This window comes from Xenopus laevis, chromosome 6S (assembly GCF_017654675.1).
Source record: "Xenopus laevis strain J_2021 chromosome 6S, Xenopus_laevis_v10.1, whole genome shotgun sequence".
Lineage (NCBI taxonomy): Eukaryota > Metazoa > Chordata > Amphibia > Anura > Pipidae > Xenopus > Xenopus laevis.
In genome coordinates this window covers 2939979-2960744 of record NC_054382.1, presented here as the reverse complement: position 1 = coordinate 2960744, position 20766 = coordinate 2939979, and the positions used below count along the sequence as shown (strand labels likewise).

The 20766-nt window shown below is 43.5% G+C and overlaps 1 protein-coding gene across 1 annotated transcript in view; it reads right to left on the bottom strand.

Annotated features, from left to right (window-relative positions):
* LOC108719791 (unconventional myosin-Ig) overlaps window positions 1–17645 on the bottom strand; it is a 93287-nt gene extending 75642 nt beyond the window's left edge. The window contains exons 1-9 of the mRNA XM_041567293.1: window positions 16735–17645; window positions 12000–12208; window positions 8577–8670; window positions 8259–8424; window positions 6981–7034; window positions 6450–6548; window positions 5005–5121; window positions 4437–4643; window positions 845–990 (exon numbers count right to left, since the gene is read on the bottom strand). Of these exons, the coding sequence (XP_041423227.1) occupies window positions 845–990; window positions 4437–4643; window positions 5005–5121; window positions 6450–6548; window positions 6981–7034; window positions 8259–8424; window positions 8577–8670; window positions 12000–12208; window positions 16735–17033 (1391 nt within the window). The 5' untranslated portion in view covers window positions 17034–17645. The remainder of the gene's footprint in view (window positions 1–844; window positions 991–4436; window positions 4644–5004; window positions 5122–6449; window positions 6549–6980; window positions 7035–8258; window positions 8425–8576; window positions 8671–11999; window positions 12209–16734) is intronic.
* Between the last annotated feature and the right edge of the window lie 3121 nt (window positions 17646–20766).

The window sequence follows — 20766 nt, the reverse complement described above, 5'->3', positions numbered from 1 at the left end:
TGGCCCGGACTGGCAATCTGTGAGTTCTGGCAAATGCCAGAGGGGCTGCTGTAAAGTGCCATAGACACAAACTATTTATTGGGCTGGTGGGGGGTTGTTTGGGCCTCTGTGTACCTGAAATGCCAGGGCCTTTTTTGATTTCCAGCCCAGACCTGCTCCTATTCATATTTCAGTCTCTTATACAAATCAATGCATGGTTGCTAAGGTAATTTGGACCCTAGCAACCAGATGGCTGAAATTAGCCCTTGTTATACACATCACTGGGAAGCCACAAAGGGCCAGTGCTTAACAGAAACAGGTAGGGTTTAGCCATGGCCCACGGGTACAGTAACTAATGTTAATGACACCAGCTTGTCTCTTCTGTCTTTGGTACTGAGAAGAACTGACTTATTCCCCATTGTTCAAGAGTCAGAAGCAGAGAAAGAGACAAATACAGTGCGGAATTAAATTGTGTTCATAAAAGGGTGGAGTTCCCCTTTAATCCATGAGCCGTGTATGGCCGGCTGGGACTGTGAGAGGGGGGCGCAGGGATGTGCATTCAGGGCATGTGACTCAGATCCACCTATCAGAAGCGACTGTTCATTGAGCAGGAGAGAAGGAGGTCGCAGAGAATGTGAATGTCCCACTGGGACACGTGACTTGTGTTTCTCTTCAGCTTTTCAGAAATAAATACCGGCCTACCTAATTCTTGCCATTTTTTCCTATAATTAACATTGGCATCAAGCATCATTTTTACTGGCCAGGCCAACAAAATACCGGCCAGGTGGCAACGTTAATCATGAACTTGGCTACAATATCAGGAACCATGTGCCGGGGGGATCACACCAGCTCCTGCCTCGCTCACCTGTTATTTTCAAAAATCTCAAAGCCGTAAATATCCAGGACTCCGATCACCGTGTTTTTGCCGTGGATTCGGGCGTTGTAATTCTTCACTTCTATCACATTGTTAATCCGACCCACAATCCAACAGAAAAGCCTCTCGTAGAAAGCCTGCAATGATGTGATATTACTCTTATATCTCTGCAATGATGCGATATTACTCTTATATCTCTGCAATGATGCGATATTACTCTTATATCTCTGCAATGATGCGATATTACTCTTATATCTCTGCAATGATGCGATATTACTCACATATCTCTGCAATGATGTGATATTACTCACATATCTCTGCAATGATGCGATATTACTCACATATCTCTGCAATGATGCGATATTACTCTTATATCTCTGCAATGATGTGATATTACTCTTATAGCTCTGCAATGATGTGATATTACTCTTATATCTCTGCAATGATGTGATATTACTCTCATATCTCTGCAATGATGTGATATTACTCACATATCTCTGCAATGATGCGATATTACTCTTATATCTCTGCAATGATGTGATATTACTCTTATAGCTCTGCAATGATGTGATATTACTCTTATATCTCTGCAATGATGTGATATTACTCACATATCTCTGCAATGATGTGATATTACTCACATATCTCTGCAATGATGCGATATTACTCACATATCTCTGCAATGATGCGATATTACTCTTATATCTCTGCAATGATGCGATATTACTCTTATAGCTCTGCAATGATGTGATATTACTCTTATATCTCTGCAATGATGTGATATTACTCTCATATCTCTGCAATGATGCGATATTACTCTTATATCTCTGCAATGATGTGATATTACTCTTATATCTCTGCAATGATGTGATATTACTCTCATATCTCTGCAATGATGCGATATTACTCTTATATCTCTGCAATGATGTGATATTACTCTCATATCTCTGCAATGATGCGATATTACTCACATATCTCTGCAATGATGCGATATTACTCTTATATCTCTGCAATGATGCCTTATTACTCTCATATCTCTGCAATGATGCGATATTACTCATATTTCTCTGCAATCATGCATTATTACTCTTATATCTCTGCCATGATGCGATATTACTCTTATATCTCTGCAATAATGCGATATTACTCTTATTTCTCTGCAATCATGCATTATTACTCTTATATCTCTGCCATGATGCGATATTACTCTTATATCTCTGCAATAATGCGATATTACTCATATCTCTGCAATGATGCATTATTACTCTTATATCTCTGCAATGATGTTTTATTACTCTCATATCTCTGCCATGATGCGATATTACTCTTATATCTCTGCAATAATGCGATATTACTCTTATTTCTCTGCAATCATGCATTATTACTCTTATATCTCTGCCATGATGCGATATTACTCTTATATCTCTGCAATAATGCGATATTACTCATATCTCTGCAATGATGCATTATTACTCTTATATCTCTGCAATGATGCGATATTACTCTTATATCTCTGCAATAATGCGATATTACTCATATCTCTGCAATGATGCATTATTACTCTCATATCTCTGCAATGATGCATTATTACTCTCATATCTCTGCAATCTTGCGTTATTACTCGCATTTCTCTGCAATCATGTGTTATTACTCTCATATCTCTGCAATGATGTGTTATTACTCTCATATCTCTGCAATGATGCGTTATTACTCTCATATCTCTGTAATCCTGCGTTATTACTCTTATTTCTCTGCAATCATGCATTATTACTCTTATATCTCTGCCATGATGCGATATTACTCTTATATCTCTGCAATAATGCGATATTACTCTTATATCTCTGCAATGATGCATTATTACTCTTATATCTCTGCAATGATGCGTTATTACTCTCATATCTCTGCAATGATGCATTATTACTCTCATGTCTCTGCAATCTTGCGTTATTACTCGCATTTCTCTGCAATCATGTGTTATTACTCTCATATCTCTGCAATCATGCGATATTACTCTTATATCTCTGCAATGATACATTATTACTCTCATATCTCTGCAATGATGCGTTATTACTCTCATATCTCTGCAATGATGCGTTATTACTCTCATTTCTCTGCAATCATGTGTTATTACTCTCATATCTCTGCAATGACGCCTCATTACTCTCATATCTCTGCAATGATGCATTATTACTCTCATATCTCTGCAATCTTGCGTTATTACTCGCATTTCTCTGCAATCATGTGTTATTACTCTCATATCTCTGCAATCATGCAATATTACTTTTATATCTCTGCAATGATACATTATTACTCTCATATCTCTGCAATGATGCGTTATTACTCTCATATCTCTGCAATGATGCGTTATTACTCTCATATCTCTGCAATCCTGCGTTATTACTCTTATTTCTCTGCAATCATGCATTATTACTCTTATATCTCTGCCATGATGCGATATTACTCTTATATCTCTGCAATAATGCGATATTACTCTTATAACTCTGCAATGATGCGATATTACTCTTATATCTCTGCAATGATGCGTTATTACACTCATATCTCTGCAATCCTGCGTTATTACTCTCATTTCTCGGCAATCATGTGTTATTACTTTAGTATCTCATAGTTCCACTCATAAATACAGTGTATATGTCTGTATAGAGTTAGGGAGGAGCTGCCATGCTGCTTGGCAAGTTTCACAAGACAAGTCGAACTTAGGGTTGACAACTTTTCCTGTGGCTAAACCCAAACAAAGGGGTCGGGGCAGATATTATTGGGGGTGGTGTAGTAATTTCCGGGTGGGCATAATGATGATGTTGTGGAGTTATGCTGCTCGGTCAGGGTTATTACATCACTTAGATGCAAATGGATGGATTTCTGTCCAGTGATCGCAATGTTTTAAATGGGACAGAAAATTTTGAACAGACAGCCCTTTGCAAACTGAGATGTCCAGTTCAAACCCTACCTTTCTACCTTTATCTATTCTTTAAGTACAGGTATGAGATCTATTATACAGAAGTCAGTTATCCAAAAAGCTTGTTGCTCATTTATAAAAACTTTTTCTTATTTTTGATTGATTTGCTTATTTCTGTTTCTGTAATAACAGGCCTTAGAAAAACCGAACTGTTTAGGTCAAAACCAAACAGGTTTGTACAAGGGAAACAATATGGCATCTCCCTTCCTAATGCACAATGTAAATACATATATACGGAGAAGGAATGCTCTGGGCACATAATAATATTCTCCTGTCGTAATGTTCACTAAAGGGCAAGTAAACTGAACACCAGTGTTACTTATGATTAACGTGTATTTCCCTTTAAGGGATGCAGTGATGAGCCAATCATGTGCTTTACGCTAACAGGCTTTCTGATTGGCTGAAAGAAATAGCTAATGTCCAACCTGTGCAACTCCCAGCATCCTCTCGTGTATGTACTGAACACAATGTATTAAGCCCTTCTTGCTTTTAGCTATAGTTACCCCTCTTTGGGGCTCCGTCTGATGCTGAGAGCCCAATGTGGTATCTGCTCTAATCAAAAACCAGGAGTTGAATTGTGAGCTCTATGCACAAGCCCCGCCCCCTCACCTTGGCACAGGCGTCCCTGGCATAATTGGCCTCCTTTATATTGTGACCTTTCTCAATGACGTCTCCACCCCCAGTCGCCACCATTCTATAGAGGAGGGTCTTCAGGACACTGTCAGTTGGGCAATGGGTCAGCTGGGCAATGTGGGCCACCAGCTCCTCGTTGTCTATAATCACTGAGTCACCGTCCATGTTGAAGCACAGATTCCCCTGGGAGCGAAAAGAGGATTAAAAGCAGAGCTGGTTTTTATTTTTGTTTACTTCCCCTTTAATTAAACATACATTGCACAAAGTTTTCTTCATGACTAGTAACCCATAGCAACCACTTAAATAGTTGCTTTCAAACAGCTTGTTGCTGATTGGATATTATGCATATACGGTATCAATACATTCTACATTGGTGCTCAGTTAGATGTATGCTGCAGACTGCACTCATTTCTGTATAACCATGCAGAATATGCCACAGCTACATCATATTATATTATTAATAACAGTATTATATTTTATAATTTATAGACAGAATAGTGCAGGGGGTGCACCAGTGAAACATTGGGGGGGGGGGTCTGCTCACCAGATGAAGAATTGCTGCCAGAATCCTGTACACTGAATCCACCTCCTCTGGGCTGAACCCGATCACCTTCATAGAATCCAGAACAGCCTTGTAGCTTGACGTGTCATTAATGGGAAACTGCGGGTCCAGAGAATATATATGAGCTGCTGGGCCTGTCTGTCCATGTGTACTCAATGAGAAGACTTGGGATTGGGGGATACAGTGAGGGTGTCTGGGGGTACACAGGGATCATATGGGGGATAAAGTTAGGGTATCTGGGGGTACATAGGAATAGTATGGGGGATACAGTGTGGGTATCTCGGGGTACTTAGGGATTGTTTGGGGGATACAGTGAGGGTAAATAGAGGTAGTATAGGGGATACAGTGAGGGTATCTGGGGGAACATAGGGATTGTATGGGGGATACAGTGAGGGTATTTGGGGGTACATATGGATAGTATGGGGGATACAGTGAGGGTATCTGGGGTACATAGGGATAGTATGGGGGATACATTGAGGGTATCTGGGGTACATAGGGATAGTACGGGGGATACAGTGAGGGTATTTGGGGGTACATAGAGATAATATGGGGGGTATAGTGAGGGTACATAGGGATTGTATGGGGGATACAGAGAGGGTATCTGGGGGTACATAGGGATAGTATGGGGGATACAGCGAGGGTATCTGGGGTACATAGGGATAGTATGGGGGATACAGTGAGGGTATCTGGGGGTACATAGGGATAGTATGGGGATACAGCGAGGGTATCTGGGGGTACATAGGGATAGTATGGGGGATACAGTGAGGGTATCTGGGGGTACATAGGGATAGTATGGGGGATACAGCGAGGGTATCTGGGGGTACAAAGGATAGTATGGGGGATACAGTGAGGGTATCTGGGGGTACAAAGGGATAGTATGGGGGATACAGTGAGGGTATCTGGGGGTACAAAGGGATAGTATGGGGGATACAGTGAGGGTATCTGGGGGTACATAGGGATAGTATGGGGATACGGTGAGGGTATCTGGGGGTACATAGGGATAGTATGGGGGTACATAGGGATAGTATGGGGGGATAGAGAGAGTGTAGTAGGAAACACATTCGCTTGGTACAGTAAATGATTTGCTGGAGAAGAAGCTGCAGTGTAAAACAAACAGAACAATGAGGCTGATTCTTATAGAGCGTTGGGCAAGGCTGCCCCCTGGTGTTTGGCCTCATAAATAAGCAGAAATATGATTTATTCTCATCTTTTCCCCCCACAATGTTTTTTTCCCAGAATTCCATTGGAAGATAATATTCTTATGTTTTGCCCCAGTTAGTAGATGAGGGGCCCCATACCAATAGTATAGCAGGGACACCCATCTGGCTACTTATTCCTAAGCCAATAGTAGTGATATATTGTATATAAGGGACTAGTCCGGCTCTATCATTAGAGAGGAAGAGGAGGAAGAGGAGGGTGAGGCTTACGTTGTTGAGTGTGATGCCGTCCCTGGTGAAGCTGTACAATTCGGGGTCTCTCTGGAGGTGCAGTGAGTTCAGCTGCTCATCAGAAGCCCCTCGGAGAAGCTGCAGGAACAAGTCGTTAGTGGGAGGAGAAGGGGAATAAGAAGCTGCACATTTCCATTACTTGCTCTATATTGTGCTTATGCTTTGGGAATTTGTTTTGAGTTCTATCCCTATAAACAGAAACCCTTCATTATCTGGGTGTTTATGTTTGTGCTGGTGAGGGGCCCAGGGGTAAATCAAGGGCCCAGCAGTGTCACAGGCAGTGATATCCCTGGAAGCTGGAGGGCCCCAGTGCTGAATACTTTTAGAGCCCCTAATTAGCTTTATTGAGGGTAATCATCCAGGAATATAAGGAAATCTCATCTCCACTGGCTCTAATGTCTCAGCTCCTCTTCCCTGATCTCTGTTCTACAGCAGCGCAACTGCCAACAAGACTAAGAGCAGAATTCACAGGCAATTACCCCAATGACAGTTTGGGGGCAGTTCAGGTACCTGGTAGAACGAGTGGAAGTTCCTCTCCCCCGGCTGCTGCTTTAGGACGCGGGACTGAAATGAGACAAAGAGAAGATCAGACAGAGACATCTGTACAGGGGGGCAATGCTGCATTGTGGGTAATCATCATAGGATGTGCCCCAAACTGTCACCTGGAAATGAATTGGGATTCGCTCTATAACCAGTTGTGTTAGCAGTGAATCATGGAACTTGTCCATAGGCTCACATGTAATAACAAACTGTCAGCTCTGCTAGTGTACAAGTGCCACATTTTAGTATTAAAGATGGTAACGCCCCATTAAAGGGATTGTTCACCTTTGATTTAACTGTTAGTAGGATGTAGAGACAATTTGCAATTGGTTTTAAATTTCTGTTATTTATGGTTTTTGAGTTATTTAGCTTTTTATTCAGCAGCTCTCCAGTTTGCATTTTAAGCCATCTGGTTGCTAGGATCCAGATTACCCTAGCAACTGTGCATTGCGTTGAATAAGAGACTGGAATAGGAATATGAGAGGGTCTAATAAAAAGTAGCAATGCCAATAAATGTGTTGCCTTACAGACCATTTGTTTTTAGATGGGGGTCAGTGACCCCCATTTGAAAGCTGGAAAGAGTCAGAAGAATAATAATTTAAAAAACTATAAATAATGAAGACCAATTGAAAAGTTGATTACAACTGGCCATTCTCTAAAATACTAAAATGTAGTACCCCTTAAATTCAAGCATAAGCTGTTCCCTACTAACTTAAAGGAGAAGGAAAGGCTAAAAGTAAGTAAGCTTTATCAGAAAGGTCTATATAAATACACCAGTAAACCCTCAAAGTAATGCTGCTCTGAGTCCTCTGTCAAAAGAAACAGCACATTTCTTTCCTTCTATTGTGTACTCATGGGCTTCTGTATCAGACTTCCTGTTTTCAGCTTAAACCTCCAGGGCTAGGGCTTGAGCATGCTCAGTTTGCTCCTCTTCCCCCGCCCCTCTGCTGTAATCTGAGCCCAGAGCTATGAGTGAGCAGGGAGAGACTCAGGCAGGAAGTGATGTCACACCAAGCTAATATGGCAGCTGCTATCCTAAACAAACAGAGAGCTTCTAGAGCTGATTACTCAGGTATGGTAAAACATTCTGCAGAATAAATATAGCATTCTAGCTTGCACTATTGCAGCTAATCTATTGGCAATAAACTGCCTCCGTAGCTTTCCTTCTCCTTTAAAGAGAACTCAGAAGCCACAGGTTCCCTTTTCCCAAAACTGTCTTTCAGCCGATTGCCCCCCCGCCCCCCGTACCTTTTCCAGCAGGTAATTATTGATGTGTCCCCCGGTGGGGTCGCCTTTGAAGTCAAAGTTGATGTCCATGTATTTGCCAAAGCGACTGGAATTGTCGTTGCGATTGGTCTTGGCGTTGCCAAAGGCTTCCAGGAGGCAGTTAGACTTCAGTAGGACATTCTTTACCCTGGAGAAATAGTAAGACTCGGTTTTAAAGGGACATCACTGCTTTTATAAACTGTACATTTGTATATTGCCTCCCAAGCTGTATCCCCGACTCTGATTCTTATTTCTCCGCCTGTATTAGAGGCATTTGGACAATTACCCAGAGTCACTTACCTTTCCACCTCTTGGCGCTGGGTGGGGTTGGTGATGGCTGCTATATACTGCATGATATACTTGCTGGCTTCTGTCTTCCCAGAGCCGCTCTCTCCTGAAAGGGAAAGCACAGCAGCTGCTAATGGAGTGTCTGATACTGGGAATTGTGTTATGTACTATGGGAACAGCCGCTTATATTAAATGTGCAATATATGTGCCCCACATCACTCTACAATATCTCCAATTTAGACAAATATCCAAGCGTGTCCTGCAATATTCTTTATTTGCCACAAGGTGTCAGAGAGAATATAAACTGGCAACTCAGCAGCCTGACGCATTTCATTTGTCTTCCCATGGCCCTCCTGTTTGTTCATAGTCTGTACAGAGAGATCCCATAAAACTATGGCAGCATAGGTATTCCCCTGTACTAAGCACAATTCAGCAGGAACAGTCCCTAAGTTTGCTCATAGTCTGTACAGAGAGATCCCATAAATCTATGGCAGCATAGGTATTCCCCTGTACTAAGCACAATTCAGCAGGAACAGTCCCTAAGTTTGCTCATAGTCTGTACAGAGAGATCCCATAAAACTATGGCAGCACAGGTATTCCCTGTACTAAGCACAATTCAGCAGGAACAGTCCCCTAAGTTTACTCATAGTCTGTACAGAGAGATCCCATAAAACTATGGCAGCACAGGTATTCCCTGTACTAAGCACAATTCAGCAGGAACAGTCCCTAAGTTTGCTCATAGTCTGTACAGAGAGATCCCATAAAACTATGACAGCATAGGTATTCCCTGTACTAAGCACAATTCAGCAGGAACAGCCCCTAAGTTTGCTCATAGTCTGTACAGAGAGATCCCATAAAACTATGGCAGCATAGGTATTCCCTGTACTAAGCACAATTCAGCAGGAACAGCCCCCTAAGTTTGCTCATAGTCTGTACAGAGAGATCCCATAAAACTATGGCAGAATAGGTATTCCCTGTACTAAGCACAATTCAGCAGGAACAGTCCCTAAATTAGCTCTGCATAGATAGATATTTTTTTTTTTTTTTTTTTAACTTATTTTTATTAAAGGTCAACCATGTACATCAATGAAAACCATTTGGACCTACCAGAGGTCCGAAATAATAAATAAAACAACATAGAATAGTACGTACATGTGTCATAAAGTGAAAGAGTAGATAAAGAAACAAGGAGAGAAAAATCGAGAAGTAAACAGATAAACAAAACAATAAGCTCTGATATAGCAAGTTACAGAGTACGGAACATTTCCATAGGCCAAAGTCAATTACCTTAGATATGAAGCCAGAAGTCTGTTAGTTTGTTGAGTCCTGGGGGGCGATCCTGGAGTTGTCACATTCCCAGAAAGTATATTTTGAATATATTGAAAAGTTTCTAGTAATAGTGGGTTATCTCTAAGACTTTCCAAGTCATACCAAGTGGTATTCTGAAATGTATATGTGGTCAGATACTTAAGCGTTCGTGGGAGGCTATTGATATATGTGCGCCAAACAGAGAAGAATTTATCAACCCGCTGTTCTTTTTTGACTGCGGCTTCCAGCCAGTCCATGTGGAAGATGTAGTGCAATTTTTGTTTAGTAAGTAGAAGGGATGGGCTGTCTTCAGAAAGCCATTGATGCAGAATTGCCTTTCTGGACGCTGCTGCCAACCGGATCGCTAAGTGTTTCTCAGCTCTTGATAAATTCGTATAATGTGTTACAAAACGAAACAATGCCCACTCCATGCTGGGTTGGATCTGTTTGTTAGTTAACTGCGTCCAGTAAGAGGAGACATCTCGCCAAAAATCTACGATTTTAGGACAAAACCAGAACATATGCAAGAGATCTGCTTTGGGGGCCCGACAACGAGTACAGCAGTCTGAGGGGAGACTACCCATTTTATAGCGTCTCTCGGGGGTCAAATACGAATTACGAAGAATCTGTAGGGTCATTTCCTGATATCGGCAGGCCGGGAGCAACCTCAGCATTTGAACATGAGATGTAAGATCTCTGTGGAATGCAATTGAGGTATGGATAGAGTCCATTTAAACAGAGATTCTCTTACCGAGTCTGTGTCAATGCTAGTACGTATTAATGTGTGAGGTAGAGCAATATGTATTCTGATCTTTCCAAAGAGTATCTACCGCATTAACAGTACCTTTATCTCCGATTGCCTGAGTGGCAGTTCGAGCAAAATGTAACAATTGCATACTAAGAAATAGGTATGGTTTTGTGAACGGGAACTTTTCGTTTAGCTCTGCCAGGGAAAGTAAGTCTGAGTTTTGTTTAAGTAGGGTACCTATATTGTATAGACCATTATTTTTCCAGATTTGCAAGGTTGGATGTGATATACCTATGGGAAATTGCGCATTGCCAAGCCAGGTAAGGTATGGCGAGTATTGCGGGGAGAGGTGAAACTTTAGCCGTAGGGAACGCCAGGTTTTATAGGTATCTGCGAAAAGTGGATTATCTTTCAGAGGTTGTGGGACGGCTGAAAGTGGGGAGTGTAAGAGGTAGTTTAAAGTCAAACCACAAGACTGATATTGATCCAGGTCAATTGTAGTAAACCGATCACGATCCATGAGCCAGTCCCCAGCATAACGTAGTAGTGCAGCGTCATTGTATTCCTTTATATTTGGTAAGCTGACCCCCCACTAAGGCTTTGGGGAGATGCAGTTTATTGAGACTAATCCTAGAACGTCTGTTCTGCCGCATAGATAGATATTTTACAATTATAGTATTCCCCTGTACTGTAGTGCTGATAGGAGATGATAATGTAGTGACACCCTTTTTTATACAACATACTGTATTTCCATTTACAGGAAACACAGTCTGACTGAGTAAGAGCTAGCTCTTGCGTCCAGAGATTCATAAATCTGCTTTACACCATTCACATACATCAATACACTTTGTAAACCCCCTTATACTGGGCTCACAGCCTTGTTCAACTCCTTGGTCACATGGACATGGGGAAGAGAGCAGCATATTTTATGGAATACTCTTTCAAGGGGAATTCTTCTTAGCAAAGGCCTGTGCCAAATCATTAGGGTAATTCTCACTTTGCTCAAGAATATCCACTTTCTGACAATCTATCAGCTTGCAGAGTGGTGTGTAATACATATTACATATATTACATATTGTGTAGCTTGTATGCTGTATATTGTGTACTGTTGTTTATATTGTATATTTAATTGCAAAGCATAGCAGGTTTGTGCATTGTATTATTCATAGGGCGTGCAGAGTATTCCATAAAATAAACACGGAGGTGGTCTATGCCTTAGCACCCCTATATAATATTGCAAGCCTTATAAATTCAGCTGTGAGTCTCCACTTCCTGTACATGGGAAAGAGAGCAGCCCAGGAGCAGGAAGTACGGAGAATCCCAGGACGAGTACCTGTTATATAGGGTATATAGAACGGCATTGATTGGCTCTTCATTACCTGATATCACAATGCAGGTGTCCTTAGCTCGGCGCTTCATGGCTTTATAGGCGGCGTCTGCAATGGCGTAAAGGTGCGGGGGGCGCTCGTACAACTCCCGGCCCCTGTAGAAGTCAATCATTTCTTTGTCGTAGAGTTCCATGGATCTGTAGGGGTTCACTGACACCACAACCTCCCCAATGTAGGTGTAAATCCTGCCCGTCTCGAACCTGCGGCGGAGGAGAACACGGGTTGGGGTGAAAGGAGACTCGCTCAGCCTCTCCAGGCAGCAGTGCTGCAAATGGAACATTGCTCCAAATCCTGATTGGAGGGATGCACCGAATCCACTATTTCCCCGGTGAAAGATTCGGCCGAATACCGAATCCGAATTTGCATAGGGAAGTTAGGGCAGGAAAAGAAAAAGTGTCAAAAATTCTTCTTTTTTGCCGAAAAGTCACATGATTTCCTTACCGCCCCTAATTTACATATGCAATTTAGGATGCTGAAAAAGGCCGAATCCTGGCCGATTCCCGAACCAAATCTTGGATTAAGTGCATCCCTACCTGATTACCATAAAGTAAAACATGGCTTATGTTGTTTGCCAGAAAGCAATTACAGACCATAACAAGTATCGGGGGGCGTCCCCCCATTACCGCTCAAATTAAAGGGGCTCATTGAGCAAAGTGCAACAGTCACGTGCAAATAATCAACGCATTTTACCCAGATGGAGTGTGAAAGGTGTCGGCGCTGTAGGGGTTAATGTGAAAGTGCTGCGCGCCCGTGTCATTGTGAGTAATAGTGCGAGCGCAGCAGGAAGTGTGTTTCACGCTGATACTTGTCTTTGTACATAGAACATCCCCCTATGATTCTCATACACTGCACCTCCCCCTGCTCCCCAAATTTCCCACCAATGTACAGAAACAGCAACAAAATTAAAGGGGCACTACCCTTTGCCATATTGAGATTAAAGGGATTGTTCACCTTTAAATTAACTTTCAGTGTGATGTAGAGAGGGATATTCTGAGACAATTTGCAATCGGTTTTCATTTATTATTATTTGTGGTTTTTGAGTTATTTAGGTTTTTATTCATCACCTCTCCAGTTTGCAATTTCAACCATCTGGTTGCTAGGGTCCATATTCCCCTAGCAACACTGAACTAATTTGAATAAAGACTGGAATATGAATAGGAGAGGCCTGAATAGAAAGAAGAGGAATAAAAAGTAGCAATAACAATACATTCGTAGCCTTACAGAGTATTTGTTTTTTTACATGGGGTCAGTGAACCCTGTTTGAAAGAGTCAGAAGAAAAAGGCAAATAATTCAAAAACTATCAATAAAGAAAAATGAAGGCCAATTGAAAAGTTGCTTAGAATTAGCCATTCTATAACATACTACAAATTAACTTAAAGGTGACCCCCTTCTTTAAGGTCAAAGTGAAAACAAAGGGGCAGAGCTTGGGGCATTTTTTGCAGGAGATGTCTAGATTGTAAGCTCTTGTTGCAGGTCTCCTTTGGCTGAGAAAAGTTGTGCAGTTATGTGTCTCCCCCGCCCCAGGTTGTTGCACTGTTCCCCTTTATGTTGTACGTTTGTGTATCACTGACGCACCTTCACCTTCACTTCTTGGTTTTGTTCCTTGGAAAGGTCCCTGGAGCAGAACCTGCTGAGAATAAAGCTGGAGGGCTCACCTTGTTATATACAGACACTGGAGTGGTGGCATTTCCATATAGATACCCCGGGTGCCCAATATGAGGGTCAGTTTGGGTTCAACACTGAAAGAAACTCCCATAACCACGACTGTAGGACTGACACAGCAGCTCATATCTCTGTTATCTCGCTATGGACTCCTGGCCCCTGACCAACTGTTGGTCCCCAAACAGGACCTCAGAACCTCCACTCAGGGTCATTTCTCAATCAACCTGCTTCATAGAAAGTGTATGGGAACCAACATCACCCCATCACACCTGCTTCTCATCAAGAACAGGTCCCACCTGCTCATTGACCATGGGAAAGAGAACAGCCCAGTCGGGGCTGGGGCCTTAGGATATCTAGTTATAGAATAATATGCTTGTTACAGTCCCTGTGCCTGGACACTGAGGTCTTATAGAAGAAAGTATAATTTGGTGGTGCAGCTCTATCCAACCCCATTGTTAATCCATCCCTGGACTTACACAAATCATCGGTCAATTTGGGAGTTGTCCAGGACTAGTTCTAGTTTAATAACTGGTTGCCTGAGGCAACCCCTGGTATAAAGAAGTAAAAACCCCAGAATAAATATATAGCTTTATATAGGGATGCACCGAATCCACTATTTTGGATGCGGCCGAATCCCCGAATCCTTGGTTAAAGATTCGGCTAAATACCGAACCGAATCAGAATTTGCATATGCAAATTAGGGGCAGGAAAGCAAAAAGTGGAAAAAAATTCTTCTTTTGTGACAAAAAGTCACGTGATTTCCCTACCTGCCCCTAATGTACATATGCAAATTAGGATTTGGATTTGGTTTGGCCAGGCACAAGGATTCAGCCGAATCTGAATCCTGCTGAAAAAGGCCGAATCCTGGCCGAATCCCGAACCGAACCCTGGATTCGGTGCAACCCTAGATATATATATACTTAACACATTATCTCAGCACTCCATATATATATATAATACACTAAAGTCATAAATATCCTGTAAATTATACCCTTATAAACGGGCTCTTAGTGATGTCACTTATAGCATTTATATAGTCATGGAACTCCTTGGTGACTTATAATATCGTTATATTTTACAATAGGGGGTACTTTATTCACTATATACTCTCTTACACAGGATCTTCTGTGGCTGTGAAAAACCTAATCCATCCCACTGCCCATATAATCCCCAAGATATTGTCTCACTGCTCAACCTGAGTATCACTGGCCATTTGGGCACCATCACTGGCAGCGGCAAACACTGACTGTCACGTGTTTTTATTCAACACTCTTACATGTCATTCCCATTAGTGTCAGGAGTTGCACAAATATCCACTCACCCCAAATCTCCCCCTAACTGACCTTCAGACTGGGCCCCCTTAGCTCATAACAAGGTTACAGATATATAGAAACATTGGGGTGTCACCCTGCTATAGTTCCAGGGGTACCCAGGGTACAAATAAGCACTCACCCCAAATCTCCCCCTAACTGACCTTCAGACTGGGCCCCCTTAGCTCATAACAAGGTTACAGATATATAGAAACATTGGGGTGTCACCCTGCTATAGTTCCAGGGGTACCTAGGGTACAAATAATCACTCACCCCAAATCTCCCCCTAACTGACCTTCAGACTGGGCCCCTTAGCTCATAACAAGGTTACAGATATATAGAAACATTGGGTGTCACCCTGCTATAGTTCCAGGGGTACCCAGGGTACAAATAAGCACTCACCCCAAATCTCCCCCTAACTGACCTTCAGACTGGGCCCCCTTAGCTCATAACAAGGTTACAGATATATAGAAACATTGGGGTGTCACCCTGCTATAGTTCCAGGGGTACCCAGGGTACAAATAATCACTCACCCCAAATCTCCCCCTAACTGGCCTTCAGACTGGGCCCCCTTAGCTCATAACAAGGTTACAGATATATAGAAACATTGGGGTAACAGTCACCCTGCTATAGTTCCAGGGGTACTCAGGGCACAAATATCCACTCACCCCAAATCTCCCCCTAACTGACCTTCAGACTGGGCCCCCTTAGCTCATAACAAGGTTACAGATATATAGAAACATTGGGGTAACAGTCACCCTGCTATAGTTCCAGGGGTACCCAGGGTACAAATAAACACTCACCCCAAATCTCCCCCTAACTGACCTTCAGACTGGGCCCCCTTAGCTCATAACAAGGTTACAGATATATAGAAACATTGGGGTAACAGTCACCCTGCTATAGTTCCAGGGGTACCCAGGGTACAAATAAACACTCACCCCAAATCTCCCCCTAACTGACCTTCAGACTGGGCCCCCTTAGCTCATAACAAGGTTACAGATATATAGAAACATTGGGTAACAGTCACCCTGCTATAGTTCCAGGGGTACCCAGGGTACAAATAAACACTCACCCCAAATCTCCCCCTAACTGACCTTCAGACTGGGCCCCCTTAGCTCATAACAAGGTTACAGATATATAGAAACATTGAGGTGTCACCCTGCTATAGTTCCAGGGGTACCCAGGGCACAAATAAGCACTCACCCCTAATCTCCCCCTAACTGGCCTTCAGGCTGGGCCCCCTTAGCTCATAACAAGGTTACAGATATATAGAAACATTGGGGTGTCACCCTGCTATAGTTCCAGGGGTACCCAGGGTACAAATAAACACTCACCCCAAATCTCCCCCTAACTGACCTTCAGACTGGGCCCCCTTAGCTCATAACAAGGTTACAGATATATAGAAACATTGGGGTGTCACCCTGCTATAGTTCCAGGGGTACCCAGGGTACAAATAATCACTCACCCCAAATCTCCCCCTAACTGACCTTCAGACTGGGCCCCCTTAGCTCATAACAAGGTTACAAATATATAGAAACATTGGGGTAACAGGCACCCCGCTAGATTCTGCAGTCATTGTGACAGTTGACTCCCAGTTCAGAGAGACTAGACTTGCCGCGCTTTCAGTCTTTGGAAAGTGGAAGTGATGGGTGCCCCAGGGTGAGTGTGGGTGGCAGTTTGGGTGCACGAGTGTTAGAGCTGCAGTGGGAGTGTCGGTGTTAGTGAGGGGCAGAAGTGTAAAGGACACACTTACCGTAGTTTCATATTAGACAGAAATGCCTCCATGGTCACCTGATCCAGGAGTACAAAATCCGCTTTGCCAAATTCTAACCCTTCGTGCTCAGCCATGTCCCCCAGTTCCAGAGCACCCCGATATAAAAGTGACAATATAAAGTGCCGGGCGTGAGGCAGAAGCTCAGACGGACTCGCCCTTGTAGCAAAGGATAAAGATGTGAGTCCCTGGTGAGATGTTACCGGTACTGGGCTTCCTGTGGTTTTTGGGTGGGAGTGACTAAGCTGTGGGAGATACGGGGGGGAGGATAGAGTTTGCATCACCAGTAAAGCTCTGCGCCGGGTCCCTTACAACATTTCCTTAGTGACAGTGGCGCTGCCCAACATCATGGGCCAAACAACACAAACAACGAGACGTATTTTCAGCAACACTCTGCTTAAGTGTCAGCTTCCAGGCCAAGAACTGCCCGTGTCTCCAGTGCCAGGAGGTTGGCACCAATAGTAGACTGCTTTACTGCACTCATGGGGAGTCGGAACTGTACTGACTCTCACCCATTGGGTTTTACATCATAGAACAAGGCGGTGCGGACCCAGTTCCACCTAAAGGGTTTTTCATGTGTGTGTGTGTGTGTGCTCTACCTAACTTTTTTCTGCTGAAAAAGTCTAGTCATGCTGTTGGTCTCAGACTGACAGCAGTATTTACTGATAGGAGGGACACAGGACTATAGAGGGCCCATCGTGGAATCCATACAAACTTTATATCCATATGTAACAATGGGATTTCATGTTATTAGACTTCATGATGAGCATTTTATTGATGTGTTTCATCTCCTTAGTCCTAATTTTATTCTGCTGCTCCTCATGAGACTAATGGCTTCCAAATGTCACCTCTTCTGCTCTGTCTCCTCAGTCAACAGAAGGGCTAATTTCTGCCTGGGTACCCCTGAAACTATAGCAGGGTGACACCCCAATGTTTCTATATATCTGTAACCTTGTTATGAGCTAAGGGGACCCAGTCTGAAGGTCAGTTAGGGGGAGATTTGGGGTGAGTGATTATTTGTGCCCTGGGTACCCCTGAAACTATAGCAGGGTGACACCCCAATGTTTCTATATATCTGTAACCTTGTTATGAGCTAAGGGGGCCCAGTCTGAAGGTCAGTTAGGGGGAGATTTGGGGTGAGTGTTTATTTGTGCCCTGGGTACCCCTGAAACTATAGCAGGGTGACTGTTACCCCAATGTTTCTATATATCTGTAACCTTGTTATGAGCTAAGGGGGTCCACCCTAAAGGTCAGTTAGGGGGAGATTTGGGGTGAGTGCTTATTTGTACCCTGGGTACCCCTGGAACTATAGCAGGGTGACTGTTACCCCAATGTTTCTATATATCTGTAACCTTGTTATGAGCTAAGGGGGCCCAGTTTGAAGGTCAGTTAGGGGGAGATTTGGGGTGAGTGTTTATTTGTACCCTGGGTACCCCTGGAACTATAGCAGGGTGACTGTTACCCCAATGTTTCTATATATCTGTAACCTTGTTATGAGCTAAGGGGGCCCAGTCTGAAGGTCAGTTAGGGGGAGATTTGGGGTGAGTGGATATTTGTACCCTGGGTACCCCTGGAACTATAGCAGGGTGACACCTCAATGTTTCTATATATCTGTAACCTTGTTATGAGCTAAGGGGGCCCAGTCTGAAGGTCAGTTAGGGGGAGATTTGGGGTGAGTGCTTATTTGTACCCTGGGTACCCCTGGAACTATAGCAGGGTGACTGTTACCCCAATGTTTCTATATATCTGTAACCTTGTTAAGAGCTAAGGGGGCCCAGTCTGAAGGTCAGTTAGGGGGAGATTTGGGGTGAGTGTTTATTTGTACCCTGGGTACCCCTGGAACTATAGCAGGTGACACCCCAATGTTTCTATATATCTGTAACCTTGTTATGAGCTAAGGGGGCCCAGTCTGAAGGTCAGTTAGGTGGAGATTTGGGGGTGAGAGCTTATTTGTAATCTGAGTACCCCTGGAACTATAGCAGGGTGATTGTTACACCCAATTGTTGATCTGGTTGCTATCGGTTACAAGACTGTTACAGACCCCGCCCATCTTCGAGTTACAAAATCAGGGCTGCACAAGTGATATATAAAGCTGTGCATCAGTCTGTACATGTAATTGCTGCGCTGTGGTTACAGAATGGGATTTTATTTCACACCTAGTGAATAAGCAGCTCAGACACTTGAGTTTCCTCTTTTCAGTCCAGGTGTCTGTCCTATTTATAACTAGAATTGTCTGATTGAGTCGTTAGAGCCAGTGTGGGGGGAAGTCCATTGTGCAGATGCTGTGGCCATAGCGGGCGCCACTCGGGGGACAGTTAGACTGAGAGGTGTTGCAGTTGGACGTTTTGTTTCAATAAAGTTCAGAATAAATATACATAAATAAATCTCTTGCCAGATAGCAACGCCTGTTTTTTTTAGAAATAAATCCCACCCACAAGCTCCATGCATGAGAGAAGCCCCACCCATTACGCATCTCTGCTGACAGGCAGGAGGCTTTTCTGAGCTCATATAGCAATGCCTGCGGCCTGTTATCGATAAGTCCCGCCCACAAGCTCCATGCATGGGAGAAGCCCCACCCATTACATTAAAAATCTCAGCTGACAGGCAGGAGGCTTTTCTGAGCTCATATAGCAATGCCTGCAGCCTATTATCGATAAGTCCCGCCCACAAGCTCCACGCATGGGAGAAGCCCCACTCATTACATTACAAATCTCAGCTGACAGACAGGAGGCTTTTCTGAGCTCATATAGCAATGCCTGCGGCCTGTTAGCGATAAGTTCCGCCCACAAGCTCCATGCATGGGAGAAGCCCCACCCATTATGAATCTCAGCTGACAAGCAGGAGGCTTTTCTGAGCTCATATAGCAATGCCTGCAGCCTGTTAGCGATAAGTTCCGCCCACAAGCTCCATGCATGTGAGAAGCCCCACCCATTAAATTACAAATCTCAGCTGACAGGCAGGAGGCTTTTTTGAGCTCATATAGCAAGTCCCGCCCACAAGCTCCATGCATGGGAGAAGCCCCACCCATTACATTACAAATCTCAGCTGACAGGCAGGAGGCTTTTCTGAGCTCATATAGCAATGCCTGCGGCCTGTTAGCGATAAGTCCCGCCTACAAGCTCCATGCATGGGAGAAGCTCCACCCCCACTGCTCAGAGCAGGAAAGCATTTTAATAAAGAGAGAAAAAACCAGTTTGTGGGAAATGCGGGTCACTGTATAAAGACAACTGATTGCTGGTCATTATTGTGTCCTGAGGTGCCACGTGAGAGTGACAATGTGACGTGCCACATGTTTGTGCAAGAGGTGCAGCTCTAGTGCAAGGTGCAAAGGAGAGAGACTTCCTTCCTGTCGGCTCACAGATGTCTCGCTTGTGGTAGATACGAGGTCACTTCCTCCCCTCACTGTTCCGCTCAGAGCTTCATGGGACTGTCTCTGTCACCAGCACGGAACTATCACACTTGTGTGTCTGACACGCTCTCTATAAAGGCACCTCAGCATTTACATGCACCACTAATCCCTCATCCCACCTCTCTGACTTCCCACTGTATCCTGACTGCACATGTAGTAGAGTGACCCTTCCTATGCTGATGCTGAAATCTCCTTTCCTCCTGTCCTGTCTGTACATAACCACGCCCACTCTCTGCCCCCCACACCAAGGGACTGGCAGTAATGGAATCAGTAAAAAAAAAACTCCCACTTCAGCCCCCACCCAGTGAGTATCAAACACACAGTGTGGTCATGTGACTAATAATCATTTATTAACCAAAGTGACAGGTAGAGAATTAGTTACACACGTGTTCTAACCAGTATATCATACAGGAGCGCCACACGTGTGTATATATATATATATATTGCATAATAAAGTTCCTGAATTCTACATCAGCTGCTCCCCTGACAAACATAAAACTGCCGGTTCTACTATATTTCTATATAACTTATATAGTGAAGGTGCAGAATGGAGAGAAGTGTCATCCGTGTAATTCTGCCTGTGCCAAACCCTGAACTGGGCCCTA